Genomic DNA, 24,106 nt, shown 5'->3' with positions numbered 1-24,106 from the left:
TGAAAGAAAAGAAGTCGAGATAAGCAAGATTGGAACTGATGACAACATCTCAGATCCATTGACTAAACCTCTGCCGCAGGCGAAGCACAACTCGCACACTGCAGCTATGGGAATCAAGCATATTAGAGAATGGTTTTGATGTCCTTGTCTATCAAGTGAACTTGAATGTCAAAAGTTGAAAATGGTCCCTGGTCGGAGTTTTCTATAAAGATGGACGCATAGAAAACGTTAGACGACTAGAATGCAAGATGACTAGTAGTTCTGTTTCTTGAACTATGTGGACATGGCAATGTCGTAATCATTTGCATAGATACTTACTTTGGGAAGACTAGTGTCGGACAGACCTATGAAACTTTACTATAAGAGATGAAAATCTGTCATAAGTAAATTTCATTAAAATTATTAGACACTAAATCCTCAATACCTGAGTGATTTGAGATTACTTGTTTGAGAACTGGTTACTTTGACGTTGACCAACCGTCGCACCGTAAAAGGAGGCTATAAAGGCAATGTTCAGGTAATCACCTATCAAACGAAGTCTAATCTCAAGATCGCAAGATTGGGATTGTCCTCCCATAAATCGGGATGAGATGCTTAAAAGTTGTACAAGGCCACTCGGAGAGCTAGAAACTGTAAAATGCATGGTCGTGCTCGGATGAATCATAGGCTATGATTTATTTGATCAGTTGAACTCCGAAACCGAGAAATACCTCTGGACATAATAAGGATGACAACTCTTACCTTATGTTCAAGAGCAAGCATCAAGCGACAAAGGAATTAGGAAATGCACACTTGTCCCTAAGGACAAGTGGGAGACTGAAGGAAATAATTCCCTTGGTCCAAGTATGCATATAATATTAAGTCTAATAAATGCGGTTCAGTATTAATTAACAAGTTAATAATTCAGTGAGATCAAGTGAGTTGAATGCCTAGCTAGAGGCCGCTTCACTTCAAGTGGAATTAATGATATTAATCCAAAGCTTAATCTTGACTGAACCCGTAGGGTCACACAAATAGTACGTAAACAGATCAAGTATTTAATGGCATTAAATACTCCATCTATGGATATTCGGAATCGACGGACCTTGGTTTCAATGGGAGCTGAGATCGTCAGAGGCAAGTAAATGAATACTCCGGAAACGATGATATTGCCGGAAACGGAAATATGGATCGTATCTGAAATATTAATATTATCCAAGTCGTAGATGTTGCCGGAAACGGAAACATGGTACGTATCGGAAAATATTATCGGAAATGGAAATATTGCCGGAATCGGAAATATTGCCGGAAACGGAAATATTGTCAGAATCGGAAATATTATCGGAATCGGAAAACAATTCCGGAAACGGAAATATTAAATATTTGTTCGAGACGGAAATTAATTCCGGAATCGGAAATGTTAAATATTGTTCGTATCGGAAATGAATTCCGGAATCGGGAAATTAATCGGAAGCGCGTCGTACGAATTAGCATATGACGAGCTTGCTAGACGAAGGCCCAACACGAAGCAAGGCCCACGTCCAGCAAGGGAAACGTGCGCCACAACACGCCAGCCCAAGGCTGCGCCAGGCCCACCGCAAGGCAGGCCCAACGCGCGCCCAAGGCTACGGCAGTCGTGGGCTTCGTGGCAATTGGGCTGCGTTGCTCGGGCTGTGCGCGCGCGCATGGCGCCCCTCGTGGGCTGCTGTGAGTGCGTGTGTGTTTGTGTTCACATACGAAACCTAAAGCGTATAGGATTCGTTTAATGATTAAATTCATAATCCTAAAAGATAAATTAATTATATAAGAGTTCTACTAGGATTCTAATTTAATTAATTCGTATCCTAATAGGATTCCAAGTCCTTTTCCATAACTCTATAAATAGGTGCCTAGGGTCACAATTTATGGACACAATTCCAAGTATTCAAACAATAAAAAGCTATGATTTTTAAGTAGAAAAATCAGCCATATTCTTGCCCTGTTAGCCGAAAATATATAGTACCTTAAGGGCGATTCTAGTTGGTCAATCTTAAGGCGGATCCGGACATGCAGTGGACTATCTACGGAGGGACGACACTTGGAGTCCTAAAGACTTGTTCTTGTTCGGTTCGGGCGCAGCTAGGGAGGGCACGCTACAAAGTTTATACATCTAAATTATGCTATATGATTATGTGTAAATAATATGTTTCCTGGCATTAAGGTTTTTACGCATGATTTATATTTATTCATATGTATCATAACCTAACACCAGGATCCTGCTCCGAAATATGAAGAGTACTGGGAGAGTGATAGGTTCCCTGCTGAGGGGAAGGGTACTGATAAGGCTGCGGCATCGCCATGAACTGGCACTGCCCCCCAAACATTTGGGCCTGACGCATCCTCTCCATCTCCTGCCAGCAAGCCCAAGGGTCCGCGCCCCAAGGCTGAGGGCCGCTCCCTCCGAAATAGTAACTGGGAGGAGGAACAAAAGGCCTCGAACTGCTCGCACCCCCAAAAGAATGCCTGGTAGGATCAGCATATGCAAAAGGGGCAGCTCCCCAATCAGCATCAGAATGCCTCTAATAAGTACCAGCACCGGACCCCTGTCCCAGATCCAAGCTCGGTCCTTCCTGCCTCGAAGAAGTCTCAACCTGGGGCTCCCTATCAACGGAACCTATGCGGCCTCGACGGCGCTCCTGTACAAAATACAAGTTCAAGAATCAGACATCCAAGTTCAAAGTTTCTAAAATACAAAGCCTCAAAGTCAATGAAAAGCACCTCTCTGTTCCGGCCAGAAAGCTTCTGGGTCAGCTTGGCACAATGTCTCTTCAAAGAATCAATTATGAGCATCCAACGACGCACTCTCACCCGAGGCGCCTGCGTACAAAATTCAAGATCAATTTCCAGACACAAAATTACAATCAATTTCAAGAAAATGCAACAGTACTTACAGCTGCATAATGTTCCGGTACAGCATCATACGACCTTCGGTGCGTAGGAGAAGCTACAAGGACGGTCACCTCCACATGCTCCTCATCCGAGTTCTTATAGCGGACAACCCTATCAACATAGAGAATGTCCTCGGGGTCGACCTCCTCCTCCTACAAGCATTCATACAATGATACAAGAATACAAGATACAAAGTTCAAGAGCTCACCGACAGTACAAAGCGTACTGGTGGATCCAACCTCCTCAAGAAGTCGTCATAGCGGCCCTTTCTGTCTACAAAATTCCTCCACGAGCGGCAAACAACATCGCCCCTAGCATTCAAATAGAGCCGGGCAAGCTCTTCATCCGGCGCGAACATGGACTCCGGTGGGTCCTTGGGGACAAGCCTATCCCCCGTACTGTGCTGAAGGGACACTCGCTCCCCCAGATACCACATGTGGCGATACACCCCCGGGAGCAAGACCCGCCGCCCGGACAAGAAGTGGGCACGAGTAGCTGAGGCAGGCACATGCGCGTCAGCAAAAGGACGCCAAATCACCTACAAAGAAGACAACTCAGGCAACTATACAAGTGCAAATACAAAAAGACAAAACAGTACAAAAGGTTTACCTCATCACCAGGTACAACTCTCCAAGCTCTACGGGAGGCCGCCAGAGGCACCCTCCTGCGCACCGCTCCTATCCAAGAGGAAACATACGGGTAAGCCGCATCCCTAGTGCGAGCCGGCGCAAAAGTCGGGAAGTGCTCGTTCATCCAAATCTTTCAAAAACAAGAAAACATCAGTCAAGTTCAAGATACAAACATACAAGTACAAGACACAAAGTACAAGGAGTCTTAAATACCTCCAGCACACTCCACAAAGCAGCAATGCTCGGTTCACTCTCCGGCGGAGTCCGGGAGGCCCACTTCATCTTATACAAGAGGTGGTTATATGCCAGACCACCCCAGTTGTGGCTCGAAACGACCCTCAAATCCTGCAAAGCTGTCAGGAAGCTAATGTGCACCCGACTGTTCCTGCTCAGGGCCATCACGCTACTCATCAAAGCCAAGAGGAAGAGCCTAACCCTCTGCTCTGCAGACACACCCACGCTACGGATCGCCGCCATGATCACAGTCACGGAAGCATGGGTGTCATCGTCCGCCAAGTCAACAACAGGGCCGAGCAAGTCCCTGGCAACGGCCGAGCGCCACGTCAGCTCCGAGTCAAAAGTCACGATCAGCTTAGAAAAAGGAAGACCCGTGATCATCGCAAACTCAAAAGGGGTGATGGTAATCTCCTCCCCATGCCATATGAAAGGTGTTGGTGGTATCCCACCACCGCTCCAGCAAAGCCTGTAACCGGGGTTTGATGCCCGTCTTCCTCGGAGTATCTCCCATGGCACGCCAGAAGTCGACTAGGCCCGTCTGCTGCCATATCTCCATAGCCTCCGCGTCATCCTGTATAGCAGGGAAAACCTTGTGAAGGTCCGCCAAGGAAAATAGGTGCGCAACGGATCTCCATCAGCCTATGGATAAATCGGTCAGTTCAAAACCTATACAAGTTCAATAATAAAACACAGTACAAGACTAACCAAACCAGCGCGAGGCCGCTGAGACAAGTGAAACTTCGGTTGAAACACTAGATCGGAGGGACTCCATCCAGTGCCGACGAAAGTGGGTGCTCTCCGAGGAACCATACCCCCCTCCGGCATGTTGGTCGCAGCCGCTTCATCGTCCGAAGCATCCTCCTCAACAGCTCGAACCACCGAACATTCGGCGAGCTTCCTCCGAGTATGACGAGGCATACTAAATCAAGTAGAGTACGAAATGTCAAGATTCTAAACTGGGGGCTATCCTATACTAGCCTGCACAAAACACTACTACAAAAGGCGTGATTTTTGGACGCAAGGAGCTCGACGCTTGGGCTTTAGCGTTGGGGGAAAATTAAATTTCCGCGCTTTCTAGTCGCTTTTGGGCGTCGAGCATTTCTTCGGCTCCTTTCCGCGTCGAGAATGCGCGTGCCTTGCACGTGTGTTTTCTTGTATATTGATTTGCGCGATGTTATAACCTTTAGTATTTACACTATAGTAAACCTGGTCCATGCTATGGACCAGGGTATTATAGTCTTTGCGTTGTTGCGTGCGAGAAGTTGCGTGTAACTGTCACGTGCTTTCCTAATTATATATATGTTTTTTTTTAATTTCCTTTTTCCCGGCTTTTGAACTTCTCACTCAACTTCTCTCTCTAAACTGCTTTCGAACTTCTCTCTGAATTTCTCTCTCCATTTCAAATTTAATTTTAGTGATTATTTTCATCCATTTGCATCAAATTACTCTTCCGATCTTCTTTTTTCTAAAAAATGGTGAAGAAAGCGGCACCGAAGAATCCGGCAGCGAAGAAACCGGCAGCGAAGAAACTTGAATTCGACAATTCCGTCGCTGAAATGGCTGTTGAAGCTCCTCGAAGGCGAGGAAGAAGGCCAAATGCTGTTTCTGAAGAAATTCCTGGTAATTCGAACTTATTTTTTGTTTGATTTTGAATTATTGAAATGTTTGTGGTTTTTGCTGAAATTAGGTTTAGTGTTTCATGCAGTTACTGTTTCAAAGATATAGTTACCTTTTATTTGTTGTTTCTGAAGAAATTCCTGTTAATTCGAACTTATTTTTTGTTTGATTTTGAATTATTGAAATGTTTGTGGTTTTTGCTGAAATTAGGTTTAGTGTTTCATGCAGTTACTGTTTCAAAGATATAGTTACCTTTTATTTGCTGTTTCTGAAGAAATTTCTAGTAATTCGAACTTATTTTTTGTTTGATTTTGAATTATTGAAATGTTTGTGGTTTTTGTTTGAAGTTACTGTTTCAAAGATATAGTTACTTTTTATTTTATGTTACGAAGTTTTTAAGTGTTTTTATTAGTGACTGGTTTGTTCGTAGTTTTTTAGGGTAATTATATTTTTAAAAGGTTACTATATTTCTAAAACAGTAACTATGTTTTTAAAATAGTTACTGTCTTTTTAGAAAGTAAATTAACTTTAAAATAGTAACTATGTGTTATAATTAGTTACTATCTTTTTTAGAAAGTAAATATAACTTTAAAACAGTAAATATGTGTTATAAATAGTTACTGTGTTTTTAGAAAGTAAATAAACTTTAAAATAGGAACTATGTGTTATAAATAGTTACTATCGTTTTTAGAAAGTAAATATAACTTTAAAACAGTAACTATGTGTTATAAATAGTTACTATCTTTCTTAAATGTTATTATAAAATTAAACAGTTACTATGTCGAATAAATAGTTACTATCTGATTTAAATGGATACTCTATGTTTATGTATTTATTATATTATTTGAAAGGTTACTATATGATTTTATTGGTTACTATGTGATTGTAATGGTTACTATATAGTAATATTTTGTTTTATAATTGTTTTGTTTCAATTGCTAAGGAATCTGTGTCTATAAAGAAGAACAAAAAGGCTGGCAGTCCGAAATCAAAAGCAATTGCGCTTGTATCTGAAAAAGAAGCAATTGAAGAAGAACAACCTAATCAACTAGTTTTACAAAATTCTTCTCTAGTTGACGTTCCACAGCCTGAATCTCATCAACTTCATTCACAAGTTTTGAAAGAAGTTGGCGCTGATGGCCTGCCTATCGTGTAAGTGTTAGTTTAATTTAGTTAATTGTTCTAAATAGTTACTATATGTTCAAAATAGTTACTATGTTCTAAATAGTTACTATATTTTTTAAAATAGTTACTATATGTTGTAAACAGTTACTATATGATTCCAAAGGTTACTATATGTTGTAAACAGTTACTATATGATTCCAAAGGTTACTACATGTTTTAAATAGTTACTATATGATTCCAAAGGTTACTATATGTTTTAAATAGTTACTATATGTTTTGAAATATGTTCTAAATAGGTTCTATGTGTATTATGTTTACAATAGTTACTATATGACTCCAAAGGTTACTATATGTTTTAAACAGTTACTATATGTTCTAAATAGGTTCTATGTGTACTATGTTTACAATATTGACTATATCAAAGGTTACTATATGTTCTAAATAGTTACTTTATGTTTTAAACAGTTACTATATCTTCTAAATAATTACTATATGTTATAACTAGGTTCTATGTGTACTATGTGTAGTATAGTTACTATATTATTTGAAAGGTTACTATATGTTTTAAACAGTTACTATATTTTCTAAATAGTAACTATATGTTTCTAATAGTTACTACATGTTTTAAACAGTTACTATGTGTTCTAAGTAGTTACTATATGATATATAAAGCTGACTTACTTTCATTATTCATTTTTTTCAGGTTTAATTTTGATACACAATGTTCAGGAGGATCATTGTGTAAATTAATTAAAGACTTCTCTCCTGATCAAAAGGCAGCTGTTCAAGAGATAGGGTTTGGAGGATTGTTAGGCCTTCAATTAAGTCGAAAAAATACTCAGATGATGTACTGGTGCATCAAGTGCTTTGATGGTGTGAGTTCTCTGTTTACAATCAGTGATTCCAAGCAATTTGAAATCACTGATTATGATGTGTACGATTTGTTTATGCTCCCCCTTTCTGAGTTGGAGGTTGAAGGGGTTAAATGTGGGCGCAATTCCACTAATCCTGATTTTGATTTGAAGATCAAGTGGAGAAAAGAGTTCGGTTTTGAAGAGGTCAATGCTCAAATTCCTATAAGGTTGCTTGAGGACAAGATTAAATTGTTGACAGATGGTGGTGATCTGTTTAAACAATTATTTGTTTTTGTTGCTTTCTCTATATTTTTTACTCCAACAGCCAATAGGACTGTAGATTTGAGATTGGCTAAGGCTTTGGAAGATCCTAAAATGATTTCCAAATACAATTGGTGTAAATACGTTCTTGACGTATTATGTGAGGAAACAGTGAAATTTAAAAATTGTTTATTGAAAGGCAAAGATCAAAAGACATTTGGAGGCTGTGTTGTGTTTTTGCAACTTGTGTATTTTCAGAGGATTAAGTTTAGGAATTCCAGTGGTATTCCTGATCAATTACCTCTTATTCAGCATTGGACATCGAAGATGGTAACCGATCGGATTCATGCTGAAAATGCCAATATGAGTGCATTATATGGTTCTGGTATATTGGAGAAGGAGAAGTATCCAATTCCAAAAAGTTTGTTTTTGTTGATGGTCAAATAGATTTGGCCCAAATCAAATCTATTTCGAAAGAAAATGAAGCAGGCAGCAGTGGGGGAAGAGCTGAACAGACCTATGTTGGGCGTCGAATTCCAAGTCGGCGTCCTAGGATTCTTCAGTTTGAAATCCCTAATTCTCATCCTACAGATGAAGAAATTTTCTCTAAAGCCACTGATGTAAGTTTATTTTATTATTGATATATTTGTCAATATATAGTATAGTTATCTTTTATACACTATTGTTATCATTATCTTTGGTTTAGTAAATGTAGGTATATATAGTTATCTTTTATATTCTATAGTTATCTTTTATATTCTATAGTTATCTTTCATACACTATGTTACCATTACTTTGTTTTAATAAATAGTAACTATATGTTTTAAACAGTTACTATATGGTATAAATAGTTACTATATGTTTTATGTACTATAGTTATCTTGTGTATACTATAGATATCTTTTATATACTATAGTTACCTTTTATTTACTATAGTTATCTTTTATTTTCTATAGTTATCTTTTATATTCTATAGTTACTTTTCATATACTATAGTTAACTTTTATACAGTTATCTTTATATACTATAGATACATTTTCTTATAATATTTTTTGTATTTTTAGTTAAATTTTCATATTATGTTCCATATTTAAATTTATGTATTTTGTTATTAGGATTTTCATGGTCAGTGGTTGTTGATGAAGAGAGATCTGGATGTAGTTTCAGCCATCCATGCTGAAGAGCTGTTCAAATTAAAGGCTTCAATGCCTTCGCAGAACCATGGCGATGATATTTTGGAAAATTCCACTTATCAAAAGATGGTTGATGAGTTGGTGGAGATTCATCAGTTGGTGAAGAATCTACCAAATGGTTGGGATGACATTTTTGGTTCAAGTAACAATCCAGTTGTTACTGCTGTCCCTCAACCTTCTGCCGTTGTTCCAACTGAGCCTGCAGTTGTTACAGCTGCTGTTGTTGATGCAACAACATCTACCGAAGCAATTATTCGAGAAGTTGATCCTGACACTCAAATAAATGCAGTTCTTGATTCTTTGAAAAGCAAAGATAAAGAAATTACGGAGGATGATGATGAAGAAATAGAAGAATATGAGCGCGTGTGGGCTGCATTTCAAAAATGCATCATTAACAACCATGTTGTATCAAGAGTGAATGTCAGTGTCTATGGCATAGAGGAAAATGTGATGTTTATGTCTCCGTTTATGATAGCATTTGAAGATTTAATGAGGCATCTTCCAGCATTTGTTCAAGAAGCTGTGGACTTTGCTGCTCTGAATGATGGAGAGGGTATTTTGACTGAGTAAGTAGAAGTTTTCTCATTTAATAATTTATAGTTACCTTTCAAATAATATAGTTACCATTCATATATTATAGTTACCTTTCATATATTATAGTTACCTTTCATATAATGTAGTTACCTTTCATATAATATAGTTACTTTTCATTATTTATAGTAACCCTTCATATAATATAGTTACCTTTCATATAATATAGTTACCTTTCTTAAAAGTGAAGTTGTTGCCCTAACTTTATAGTAACCTTTCATATAATATAGTTACTATTTGTATACTATAGTATCCTTTTGTTTACTATATTTACCTTTTATATTCTATTGTTACCTTTTATTTATTATAGTAACCTTTATAATTCTTCTGACATATTTATTGTTTCTTTTTTATGTTTTTCAGTGATAAAGTTATACAATACAATCATTTTATTGCGGTAGGAAGAGATGACATGTGGACCCTTCCTTCCACATTTGATATTCTTTTGATTCATATTGAAGCTTGGGCTTTTTTATTGAATGAAAATGAAAGGAATCCTGCTGGTTCTCCTCAGAAGCTGTTTTTAGGTGGCACATATTGTGTAAGTTATATTTTTAATAATATAAAATGTTAATTATTTTAAATTTTTTTGGCCTTTGTTTAATTTTTCTTTTAATATTGATTTGCAGAAATATGTTGCTGATTTGATTGAGAAACCAGGCAATGAAAAAATCTTGTCTGAATTGTGTGTTTGTCTTAATTATGGTGTGAAAGATGTAAATGGAGTTCAATCGTTGAAAGATTGTAATATGGTATGATTTATATTTTCTTTATATAACCATATTATCTTTTTTTTTTGTCTCCTTTCTTGTAGTTGTAATCTGTTGTTTTTCTTTTTTATATAGATTTATGCTCCTGTTCTGATTGAAGACCCGAAGCATTATTACCTGTTTGTCATTAGTATGAAAGACAAAAGTGTCTATTTCTTTGATAATATGCTTCTGGAACCAAAAGAGATGGAACAAAGGAAGAAAGCTTATTCTGTCTTGGTAAGTTTTTTTTATAGTTACCTTTTTTGTTGTTGTAGTTACTCTATAAATGTTATAGTTACCTTTATATTAGTCTTTCTTTTTTAGAGGAACTATATTTTTGACAAGGTTACTATTTGTTTAAAACAGTAACTATGTTTTTAAAATAGTTACTATCGTTATAAAATAGTTACTATATGATTCCAAAGGTTACTATATGTTGGTAATGGTTACTATATGATTTTAATGGTTCCTATATGATTCTAATAGTTACTATATGATTTTAATAGTTACTATATGATTTTAATGGTTACTATATGATTTTAATAGTTACTATATGATTTTTAACCAACTGGTAATAGTTACTATATGATTTTAATAGTTACTATATGATTTTAATTCTTACTATATGTTGGTAATAGTTACTATATGATTTCAAAGGTTACTATATGTTGATAATACCTACTATATGTTTTGTACAGTGTTCTTCATTGGAAAAACTACTGAAAAATATGGATAACATTCATCATGAAGATATTAAAAGCTTCAAATTTATCCCGGTCGGTGGTAATTGGAAGCGAGGTGCTTATGACAAAGACTGTTGTGTCTATTTGATGATGTTTATGATGGTTTTTCATGGTGTTGAAACGGTACAAGATGGTGTTGGGATTTTTGACCTTGATCCCTTGGCAGATGTAAGTTTTTGTGTTAAAAATAATTAATGTTATTCATATTTTTCTTTTCATTCTTTATAGTTATTGTTTTGTTATCATAGTTACTGTTTTTATTCTAATAGTTACTGTTCAAATATTTGCAGGAAGATTTCAGGAAGTTTCTCAGGGCTTGTATTTGTGGCACCATTGTGTTGTCAGATTTGAATTGTTACAGAGATGAATATCTGAAACGAATGGTTGCATTCAGGAAATACAGGAAACGAGATGTTTTGGATGCCCTAATTAAACAAAGGGAAGAGTTGACGCAGAAATACATGAATGATGCTTCAAAAATTGAAATTGTTGCAAGAAATAGTTCAGCAAGGAAATCCAAACATGTTGAAACAGAAGATGAAGCTGAGACAGATGTCAATGTTGAAGGGAAAGGACGTGGCAAAGGCGGGAGACGCACCCGAGGAGGCATACGCGGGAAGGCACGTGGACGAGGTGCTTCACGTGGTTAATAATTATTGCTGAAAAAACAATTTAATTTTTTGTGTTTGTATGTAGTCGAATTACTACTTAGAATGTACAATTAATTCTAAGTTTGATATAGTTACTCTCAATGATTTTTAATTGTTTGATATATGAGAGTAATTATAACTTTTGCAGTATTTGTGTCAGATTGTTCAATTTACTTATTTTAAATATAGTTTCTATTTGAATGAAATAGTTACCTTTCTTCAAATATAGTTACTCTTATAAATTTGTAAGTCATATGATTGCATAACGAAAGTTACTATATTATCAAAATAGTAACTATATTTTATATAGAGTTACTATATGTAAAGAAGGGTGACCACTAAATGTGAAGAGTTGGTATATATAAAAAGTGAATAATTTTGTGTATAAATTCAAATAGTTACTATCTTACAGATATAGTTATCTTTAATAAGATACAATTACTCTCTTTTTTATGGTATTTTATTTTTGAGTAACATATAGTTACTATAAGTCATTTTGATTGCATAAAAAACGTTACTATATTTTTTTAGAATAGTAACTATATTGTTCTAAAAGTTACTATATTTTTTAAATAGTAACTATATTTTATAAAAAGTTACTATATTGTAAAAAAAGTAAGTATATTTTATAAAGAGTTACTATATTATCAGAATAGTAACTATATTTTATTAAGAGTTACTATATTGTCAAAATAGTAACTATATTTTATAAAGAGTTACTATATTTTCAGAATAGTAACTATATTGTATTAAGAGATATTATATTGTCAAAATAGTAACTATTTTATAACGAGTTACTATAAATAAAAATTGTGTGTTTATAAAGAGTTACTATACTGAATGTATAGTAACTATGTATTGTAAAGGAGAACTATAGTATAAACACTCAATAAATTTGTTTAAAAATGTTGAAGTAACTGTATATGATAATAAAACAAGAACATCACTAAAATAGTTGTTCTTTAGGTGTAAATAATTGAATATTGGGTGTCTTGGATCCAAATTCTTTGTGTTTCTTTTTTCCTTTCTTTGATGGCTGCTTGTAATTGTCATATTGACCCTTTATTCTCTTCTTACTCTTTCCTTTAGTATTAGCACGATCAGGATCAAGCACAATTGTTATTTCAGAATTAGTTGATTCCCCGTCTTGTGTTTCTCGTTGTGCTTCAGCTTTTGCCTTTTCTTGTTCTGCTATCTTTGCAGCTTCTTCTTTTGCCTTCCTTTCTTCTTCCTTTTTTATGATTTCATCAACTGCTTTATTATCCATTTTAAACTTCTCCTCGATAAATTTTCTGGCCTTTGCTATCTTATGCCCTTTCAAAATTAAGTTATAGTATCTGTGGTATAGAGTTTAAGTGTTAAGTAAAATATCAACTGTAATTGTAACTATATGAAAATGAACTAATGTATATTGAAAAAATTACCTTCTGATCATATGTAATCTCCAACCAGTAAAATTGTTGATTTCACCTTTCTCCCTTTTTATTGTATCAACCCTTTCCCATATCTGTTTCTTTGCATATCTAGTCTATCTTGTTGTTATGTAACGATCTGGAATTGTATTGATTGAATGTAAATGCAATATTCTTAAACAATGGAAGCACAACCATCCAGATTCTTCAAAGTTTTTGCATGTGCAAGTGACGGTTGAATCTTCCATTTTGTATTGAACTTCTTGGCTTGATCCTGTTAGATTATTTACATATAATGTAATATTATTCAAAAGAACATCTACTCTAAATATTAAATAAAGATTTATAGTTTTTTTACCTGTTATTCCTTCTATCCACACTTCAAAAAACACTGTTCTTCCTACACTTCCCTTGAACATTGTACTACTTGCCACAGAAAGCTTGAACTCTTCTTCAAAATCACGGAAAAGTGTTATCGTGTATACATTTGCTGCCTGTTTTAATATAGCACTCATACTTAGCTCTGAAGTTGGTATTCCCCTTGTACAGTCAAAGTCGTCTTTTTCTTCGGTTTTTCTCCATCGATTTATTGTAGCTTGAAAAATACTATAGAACTCTGTTAATGTTGTACTTTTATTTGCTTTAAAACCAACAGCATGGTTTGTACTTTCACTTCTTTGTGAAGAAAGTATACCGGCAGAAAAAAAATCTTTACTTAAAGCTGTACACCATTTTTCTTTAAGACCATACAATCTGTTGAACCAGTCATATTTTTCCAGCTTAAAAGTGTTGATCATAGATTTCCAAGTTTCTTCAAAATCATTTGGTGTTATACACCCACTTAAACACTTGTAGAATGCGTTTTTGAAGTTTTTATCAGACTTCAATAAACCAAACCTACTGTTTGCATTTTTACTCAAGTGCCACAAGCATAACCTGTGTCTTGAAGAAGGAAAAACCTGAAAAACAATAATGAATATATATAGTTCCACAAAATAGTAACTATATTTTATAAAGAGTTACTATACTTTATAAAAGAATTCCTATATTGTCAAAATATTAACTATATTTTAATAAGAGTTTCTATATTTTCAAAATAGTAACTATATTTTATAAATACTTACTATATTGTCAAAATAGTAACTATACTTTATAAAGTGTTACTATAATTTCAGAATAGTAACTATATTGAATTAAGAGTTACTATATTGTCAAAATAGTAACTATATTTTATAAAGAGATACTATATTGTCAAAATAGTAACTATATTTTATAAAGAGTTACTATATTGTTAAAATAGTAACTATATTTTATAAAGAGTTACTATATTGTCAAAATAGTAACTATAATATATGAAGAGGTACCTGTTCTATTCCAGCAGCAATAGCTGCATCTTGATCAGTGAAAATTGATATAGGGTGCTTTCCTCCCATAGCCTTCAGAAAAGTTTCAAACACCCAAACGAAAGATTCTGTGGTTTCATCCCCAATGAAAGCACAAGCAAACATTGTGTTTTTGCAATGGTTATTGATACCAACAAATGGAGCACATATGAGATTGTACTTATTGGTTCTGAATGTAGTATCAAAAACTAGAACATCTCCATATATTTTGTAATCTTCTCTCATCATAGAATCCCTCCAAAATAGGCACTCAACTTTTCCTTCAGCATTGAGTCTTACTCTGAAAAAGAACTCGGGATCTATTGATTGTATGTCATACAGTTTGTTCACTAGTGTTTGTGAATCCTTGCCATCAATTTGCTTCATTTTTAACTTGTAGCAGTAGTTTAGATGATCAATCATCGTATGACCTACACAGTCGTCTCCGCCAGTTTCTGTTGACATATACCTATAAGACTCCATTGGTCTTAGACCACATTCTGACATTGCCTCAATAGCTTCTTTTTTAGGTTCTGTCATTTGTCGTTCCGATCGGTGGAGATAATTACTTATTTCTCTTGTCAATGGGTGATTATGTACCACTACATGCTTTTCTATTTCAAAATCTCCATTTTCATTCTTCTTTGCAAATATTTGAGCTTCACATTTTGTTCTTGTTATCATAACCCTCTTTCTCCTTTCTTTCTTTTTTGCATCTGATTGATCATCTTCATTTTTTAGTTCTTTGTTTTTAGGAGGGTCTCTTATTCCACAGCAGAGCAGTAGAAGTATTTTCCATTAACAATTGTGGTTCCTTCTTTATATCTATTCTTCCCTTTTCGTACACTAAAACCAATAATAGCAGCATGTTTGCAATATAGATCATAAATCTCATCGGTTGCTTTCCTTGCTTCTCCAATTAAACTGCCATCTAATTCTTTATCAATGTTTTCTTCTTGCTCATTATTTGGATTTTCAAAGATGTTGTGGTTTGTATCAATTGAATGTATTATTGAACCTGTACAAATACAAATATAGTTATCATTAAATGTGATAGTTACTCTTAATATTTATATAGTTACTCTTAATATTTATATAGTTACTCTTTATATGTTATAGTTACTATATAATTAACATAGTTACTTAAGATCTATTAATTGTTATAGTTACTCTACAGTTCATATAGTTACTCTTTATTTGTTATAGTTACTCTATATTTAATATATTTACTTATGATCTATTGATTGTTATAGTTACTCTACAGTTAATATAGTTATTCTTTATATGTTATAGTTACTATAAGTTAAATGTAGTTTATTGCTTATATAGATTATTTCGTTATGTGAAGTTACTCTATAATTAATATAGTTACCTTTCATAAATTATAGTTACTTTATTATAAATATAGTTATCATTATATGGGACAGTTACTCTTCATTTTATACAGTTACTCTTTATATATTATAGTTACTCACAGTTAATATAACTCCTTTTTATATGTGATAGTTACTCTACAGTATATAGTTCTTCTTTATATGTGATATTTACTCTTCATTTTATATAGTTACTTTTTATATGTTATAGTTACTCTATATTTAACATTGTTACTTAAGATCTATTGATTGTTATAGTTACTCTACAGTTCATATAGTTACTCTTTACATGTAATAGTTACTCTATATTTAACATACTTACTTAGGATCTATTGATTGTTATAGTTACTCTACAGTTAATATAGTTATTCTTTATATGTTATAGTTACTATAAGTTAAATGTAGTTTATTGCTTATATAGATTATTTCGTTATGTGAAGTTACTCTATAATTAATATAGTTACCTTTCATAAATTATAGTTACTTTATTATAAATATAGTTATCATTATATGGGATAGTTACTCTTCATTTTATACAGTTAATGTTTATATATTATAGTTACTCACAGTTAATATAACTCCTTTTTATATGTGATAGTTACTCTACAGTATATAGTTCTTCTTTATATGTGATAGTTACTCTTCATTTTATATAGTTACTTTTTATATGTTATAGTTACTCTATAATTAACATTGTTACTTAAGATCTATTGATTGTTATAGTTACTCTACAGTTCATATAGTTACTCTTTACATGTAATAGTTACTCTATATTTAACATACTTACTTAGGATCTATTGATTGTTATAGTTACTCTACAGTTAATATAGTTATTCTTTATATGTTATAGTTACTATAAATTAAATGTAGTTATTTCTTATTTATATTATTTCGTTATGTGAAGTTACTCTATAATTAATATAGTTACCATTCATAAATTATAGTTACTTTATTTTAAATATAGTTATCATTATATGTGATAGTTACTCTTTATTTTATATAGTTACTGTTTATATATTATAGTTACTCACACTTAATATAACTCTTGTTTATATGTGATAGTTACTCTACAGTATATAGTTCTTCTTTATATGTGATAGTTACTCTTCATTTTATATAGTTAGTCTCTATAGTTTATAGTTACTCTACAGTTACTATAAGTCCTGTCTATATGAGATAGTTACTCTACATTAAACATAGTTTCTCTTTGTATGTTATAGTTACTCTGCGTTAAATATAATTCCTCTTTCTATGTTAGTTACACTACTGCAATTATAATATGTTAACTATATCAATATAACAGTTACTATATATATATTAAAAGATACTATATCATACTTTCTTCAATACATTGATTTGCAACCATAACTTGCTGAGATGTGCCTTCATCTTCATCTTCAACATCATATACTTCTCTATGATTCTCTAAGTTTTCTAAAATAATAATAATTACTCAATGAGTATGAAAGTTACTATAATTTTCTTCGTAGTTAGTTATTAGGATTCGAATATTACCGTCATAATTATACAATTTTTCTTCTATTGCGCGATTTAAATCGATATTCAAATCGATTAAATCGTCCTCCATTGTTGAAGCTCGAAGAGAGAGAAGCTGTTGGAGGAGAGAGAAGCTGCTGTAGGAGAGAGAAGCTGCTGCTGGAGGAGAGAGATTTCAATTTAAGGGTTTCGCGCATTCTGTTATTTTGGAACACGTGATTTCAAACGGTTCAGCGCTGCAAATTAACTAATTACCCTGGTCCATGGTAACCTTAATGGTGGACCGGGTCCATGCAAGCGGTAACCTTAATGGTGGACCGGGTCCATGCAAGCGGAATTGAACCTTTAGCTAACAGGCCCGCTCTTAAAAAATTAAACTGCTTCCTAACTCCTAGCAGAAACCCTAGAAAAATCGTCTCACTCGATCTACTGACTGTTATGCTACTCCAATCCTAAACTCGGCGAACAACTTCTCTACTTCATCCTCTCTTCTCTCAGAGGTCCTGCTCAATCTGCTAAGCGTTTCTTTCTCCACTAAATTAATCTTCTTAATTTTGATGTTTTTTCAGTTATTTAGTTCTTGATTTGGCTGATTTTTTTTGTTCTTCTGATTTTTATGAATTAATTTTGATTAGGATTCTGATATGGTTTGACCGATTTTCGATTATGCTCAGTCTCTTGATTTCTGAAAGGTGATTATTGTTTATACTTTCCCAATTGTTTGGAATTTTTTGAGGGAGTTCCTCGTCCATCTTTTACTTTTTTGGTGATTGTGAATTGTTTTACAGGTTGTGCAAGGGATTATTAGTGAGCTTGAATCGCAAGGTGCACTTTCGAGGAGTAATTCAAGGGTTTATCTCTTCCAACATTTTTTGTACCCAGGTTGGTGGAAAATTCCTTTTTCATTGAATTTTCATCTTCGATCTCATCACCCTTCACACATTAAAGAGGAGGAAACCCCGAGATTCTTCTAATTTATATTCAGTTGAGTTTTCTTCCAAATTTTGCTTCCTTGTGCTCGAATTTCTGAGGTACGCAATAAACTATTTCCTACTCTCCATCTTTAAACTGTTAATTTTCTGAAATTCTCATTGAGTGTTATACATTTATGTATGACCGTGTAGATTGAAGAATTAATTTTGTAAAGGTATGAATTATTATGTTGATTTTGATCAATTCTGACTTGGTTATCCTATGAATGTTAAGCATCTAGATTTATTGTTGATTGATCGTTTTATAGGGATTAGTTTATTAATGCTTGTTCATTGTTTAAGGTTTTGGATTCGTTATCTTCTTGATGAATGACTTTTACAGAATAACATTTTACGAATAATTTATCTCGGTTTTAGCTAATTGATCATTTTACGAGATGTCAGTCTATCACTAGAGTTAGATCAAGTCCTACATGTATTTTTTCTAAAGAAAATCTTATCTCTTCAATTTATATATGAGGTTGTAATAATCCCAGTTTGCTTGCTAATTGATTTATTTTTCATTCTATGCAAAAGTATACTTTACAAAATAACAATTCCCAAAAAAGTTGTATATGGACTCTAGTCTCTCTATATGATGCATTGATAATTTGATATATTGTTTAATCAAGCCAAGACAGGCAGAAAACCCAAAAGTAAATTGAGTTCCAACCCAAAAGTACGTTATCTTTGGACTTTTAGATAAAGATCAACATCTCCTTTCGTTAGACGTATTTAATATTTCAATATGAGGATGTAAATTGTTTTGAATGCATGAGGGGTACAACTAGTATATGGATTTTATGTATACTTGCCTCCGTTTTTTTTTTATTGAAGAAGTTGAATACAATACTCCCCAATTACAGAATACCTAGCTAGACAAGGTCCATACTAGGTGACAAGATTGTGTGTGCAGGTTAGCTCTTAATGTATGCAGGTTATATGGGAGAGTGTTTATATTTTGAGATATAACTTGTTGGTGGTAATAAAATGTGAGCTTTAGTTCTTTTGGAGAGGGAAAAATCATGATTCTGGTTCTGTGGACAATAAGCTGTAATTACTTTGTGTTGTTTATTAGTTGTTCATTCACTGTAATTTCACTTAGTGGAGTTGAACATATATATATATATATATATATATATATATATATATATATATATATATATATATATATATATATATATATATACATATTTGAACATTACACTGCTTGGAGTAAGGCTAATGAGAATTGTTTTTGCCTTAATACGTGCTTTTATATTGGTAATGAGAAAAGAAGCATATTACTTTCCCCTAACATTTTTTTCATTTTCCACTATTTGTTATTCCCCTATTACTCATGAGTTGACAATCCCCTATATGCTGCATTGTTACCTTCCGTTTGTCGTTATAAAATAGAAACTGATAAGAACCTCTTACTACATTGTACCCGATGGTGATTCTTCTGTTTTCCTGATATTCTCTAGCATAGATTCCTTCATTCATACTCCACAAGTCCATACTAGAGTAAATCACTAAAGGATGCTCATTAGGTTTCAGTATTGAACATGCGTCAGACTCATTTTTTCTCCACCAGAAATTATGGCCTGTTTGTACCTAATTAGTCTGAAGCAGACTTATAAGACTGGACTCTATTTTGCAATATTATAGAATTAAATATGTTGAAAACTCTTACTTCCAATTGTAAATAGCCAGAGAACTCCGGGTAACTAAAAGCCTAAACATTATGGCAAAGGGGGACATACTACTAGTTGGTCAAGTATGCAATTTTTTCTATGGGTTTTTATGCAATGATTAATTTAAGTTGTGGTTGTGAAGATATAAATTATGGATGTAGCCTCTTCACTGTGATACCTATCAACACTTGCAGTTGGGAAGATTGAATGAAGTTATTGAATTTGTAAACTCTTCCAAGAAACATAATGGATAAAGCAAAGGCCTGTTTACACAAAGCTGTAATGTTGGTCTGATCCCCATTATCCTATACGTACTATTGATCTTTATCTCTGATTTGATCTCTACTATCAGACCCTTGCAACATTAGTTTCATCATGACCCACTTTCCCTAATTTCTTCAAAATTTCTACACAGGTTAAGTAAGATATATGCAACAGCTGCCAAAAAACAGTTGAAAGATGTAAGATAGTGTGAAAGATTAATTATCGTAATATGTCAAGAAATTAATAATTTTTTAAGTAAGCTTAGTTAAAGAAGAAAGGCAGCTGAATCTTGTTCTAAATATCTTTTAGGATTTCTTGTATCTTAGCCTGATTGTTGGTATTTCGGCCATTTACTTGATGGTGATTTTTTTCCCTGTAAGAGTCATCTTGTACGTGTGGCTTTCTTGCTTGGTATATTCTTGTTTATGTCTTCAAGTGCATTGGTTTTACATTTCAAACTTGTTTATGGTTTACTTACACTGATTAGTTTTATTTTTATGTTTATGCAGACATAATCCATGTATATAGACTACCATTCCATCACATTTCCAATCACAGATAACTAAGATTATCTAATAGAGATGTTTATTTGAATGTCTCTTCTCCTATTGTTTCCTGTCCACATCACACCCATCCTCATCTTCCAACTCAAACTCACCTATGTTTGTACCTGTTATTCTACATGTGTACCTAAACTACCTTTCGAATATAATGATTTTGTCCACTCTATACCTGTCATAAGACCTAGATAAATACCAGAAGATAATCATTTTCTTCCTCTTTTCATTCATTTTATGTTTTTTTAAACTCAAATCCTATTTTTGTTCTTTCATCTCAAATGTGATGGTTTGTCTTTGAGCCATCATCCTATAAGAAAGCTAAAGATCGTCCACGTTGGGTTGCTTCTATAGACAAAGAAATTCAGGCTTTAGAATCAAATGAAACAGAGTAACCTACTGATCTTCCTAAGAGTAAAAAGGCCATAGGTTTAACCTATTGATCTTCCTAAGAGTTGCACTAGAAGAACCGTTCTTCTAAGTAACTAAGGTAATGAATTCCTTCTTCAGCCATGATGAATACAAAAGAATGAACCTACATGAAAAACTAATAGGCTAAAGTCCAAAGATATGTAAACAATTTGCGTGATTAAACAATTTATATGAAATTCTCCTCATGTTGTATTTAATTTCCTTCGTGGTTTTGGTTTCCGACTTAGTATGTACTTATTACATTTTAATTGTATTTTTCTTTGAAGGTCATCCAACATGATAAGGTGCAAAAGCAGCATGAAGGCCAAGACAGATGAGCTTCATATGAGCTACTACCATCGATCATCTATATTTAGTATATATAGTACATCCTAGCTAGCTAGTTAGTTTAGGTTTTAGTTTAAATTTCTTGGGTTTGATTTATGATGTTGTTTTGGACTGTTGGTTAGGATTTCGATTAGTGATATAGATGCGTGTATTTTTGGATTCTGGTTAGTAACATACGTGTACGTACTATGATTTTAAACTACTTAAGTTTTTGTAAGTTAATTTTATTGTTAATTGAAGACCAATTATTCACAATTCAGGTTTCATTGATCTTGTGTTGCACTTTATTTTTAAAAAATTTATAATTGTGATGAATGATACTTTATATGCGATACACGAATACGTGGAAGAAAAAGCTTATACAAATAAATGGACGCTTTTTGGAGTCGTGCTCATTTAGATTAAAATTCACGTCAGCAAAAACTTTTAGACGCTTTTAAGCGTCGACAAACAAAATCTTTGGACGCTTTTAGGCGTCGAGAAAAATATATATTTAAAGGTGGACATAGCGGGAAAATAATGTTGCCGACAACAATATCAAAATTCTAAACGCATAAAAGCGTCGATCTTCTCGACGCCAGACTAAAAATGTGGACGGCAAAAGGCGACTTCAATCTCGACGCCCGAAAGCGTCGAGAAAATTCTCGACTTCAATTTTCTCGACGCTTCTAGGAAGCGTCGAGAGCTAAATTTCCGACGCTTATTATCGTCGTAAAATGGGCTAAAAAGCGTCTCCAATGGGCGGGTTTTGTAGTAGTGAAAGTCAAAGATTCAGAGGCTATCCTATACTAGCCTATACAAAGTCAAAAATTCAAAAATCCCCAGTGGCAGTACAAATTCAGCCAGGGACCTCTAGTTCAACATACAGAGTCTACAACCAACGCATAGGCTATCCATGCCGAAGCAGGTATACAAAGTTCTACACCAACGCCTAGGCTATCCACGCCGAAGCAGGTACACAAGTTCTACACCAACGCCTAGGCTACCCATGCCGAAGCCAGCATTCAAAAGTTCTACAAACAACATCTGGGAATCCTAACCTATTCTCTCCCGACACCCCGCAAGGTCACTAGTGAGACTACTATCTACAAAATTCAAGAAAATTTTCAAAATTCAAATCTACAAGTTCCAACAGTTCCAGTTCAAGTGGCTATCAAACAATTCTCTACAAAATTCAAGAAGCCTAAGCATACAAGCATTATTCCAAAGTACAAGAAAGATCAAACTACATGCAATCCTAGAGATTATTTCATAAGAGAAAACATGAAATACTTACATGGACAAGGCAAGAACAAGACCAAGGGAGAGACAATTCGACCTTTGAGAGAGAAGAGCAAAAGAATTCAAGTGAGCGTTCCTCAAAATGGCACGGCAAGGGGTGCTTTTATAGCACAGCCCTGTGTCGAACGCCGAGTTTAGCGCCCAGCGCTGCCTGCTGCATGCGCAGGAATCTTCAGCGCGCGGTCTCCCGTGCTGATTGCACGTCCTTTGCTGCTACGGTTTTCTGCACCAAGCATCAAACGTCGAATCATGCTATCCTCCGAAAATACGGGTATACACCTGTATCTCCAAGCACAAACAGATGAGCATTTCAAGAATCCCAACGGACCCAAGCTCAAAGAAAGTCAGCTGAAATTTCAAAATCTTAAGAGCCAATAAAAAGCTCTTATCCCCAGTGAAGCACATCCCCAACGGATCAACTCCGGGTATTCAAAATTCAAAATTCAAGATTCAAAAATTCAAGATTCAAAATTTTCGATGCCAAGCTCCGTCCTAGACCAAAGGCGGAAGAACAGTACAAGTACAAATCGGAGTCGTCATAACGGCACGGAGGTAGACTCTATCCTTTTTTCTAACGCCTGTTTTGTGCAGATACCGACGTACAAAGAATGGTCTTGATTGCAGAACATCTTGACCGTTCTCCGTCCCAAGTCGAGTACTTTGACTAGCGCTTTCCTTATAGAACGCTAAGTCAAAGTGGAGGCTTCTGTAGACACCTAAATCGTGTCTCCCCTCTGGGATGATGACGATACCATTATCCTTACTAGGCGGTTGGGGAAACTCCATGCGGAAATTCCAATTGCTAAGAACATTCCAAAATCCAAGAGCCAAAATCCGATCCCGAGGTCGTTCCCATTCCGGAACTCGGTACAAAATACAATATCCAAAAATCAATTTCAAAATCCAAGTACAATCTCACCCAATGGACCATTCCATTGGTTTTACAAGGCCTTTTCCAGTCGAAATGACATTAAGCAATCCAAATTCGGGCACCAACCCACAAAACCGAGCAAGCCGTGCCTCTTCCCGTAAAACCGAAATTCAAAAACCCAAAACGGCTTGTTTTTCGACGCAAAATCAAGTCTTAACCCCCAAGCAAACACTACGTGCCAAACTTCGTACAATTCGTACGAAGGTACACCAATACAAGGCAAAGCAAGGACGAAGCCCGCGTCCTTATTTTGGCGGCATTCACGCCACGTCACCAGCGCTGGGCGCTGCCAGCTGCGTGCTGCGCTGGCAATGGCTGGCGCTTAGCAGCCAATCCTCCTGTAAATACCCCTTAATTTCAAGCATTAAGGGAGGCAAAATCGAAACATAACATCGTAATACAAAAATTGCCCCTCAAATCAAAATCCAAAAATCCTTCAAAAAC

The 24,106-nt window shown here is 34.4% G+C and overlaps 1 protein-coding gene across 1 annotated transcript; it reads right to left on the bottom strand.

The window, feature by feature from the left end:
* Nucleotides 1-12,409: 12,409 nt before the first annotated feature.
* LOC130469809 (protein FAR1-RELATED SEQUENCE 5-like) lies at nucleotides 12,410-14,893 on the bottom strand. The gene is made up of 5 exons (XM_056839300.1): nucleotides 14,336-14,893; nucleotides 13,330-13,930; nucleotides 13,164-13,245; nucleotides 12,984-13,082; nucleotides 12,410-12,896 (listed from the first exon to the last, which is right to left on the bottom strand). The coding sequence occupies exons 1-5, from the start codon at nucleotides 14,891-14,893 to the stop codon at nucleotides 12,506-12,508; spliced, it is 1,731 nt and encodes a 576-aa protein (XP_056695278.1). The 3' UTR covers nucleotides 12,410-12,505.
* Between the last annotated feature and the right edge of the window lie 9,213 nt (nucleotides 14,894-24,106).

This window comes from Spinacia oleracea, chromosome 3, assembly GCF_020520425.1.
Source record: "Spinacia oleracea cultivar Varoflay chromosome 3, BTI_SOV_V1, whole genome shotgun sequence".
Taxonomy (NCBI): domain Eukaryota; kingdom Viridiplantae; phylum Streptophyta; class Magnoliopsida; order Caryophyllales; family Amaranthaceae; genus Spinacia; species Spinacia oleracea.
The sequence above is the reverse complement of the archived record's forward strand: the minus strand, read 5'-3'. Positions and strand labels throughout refer to the sequence as shown.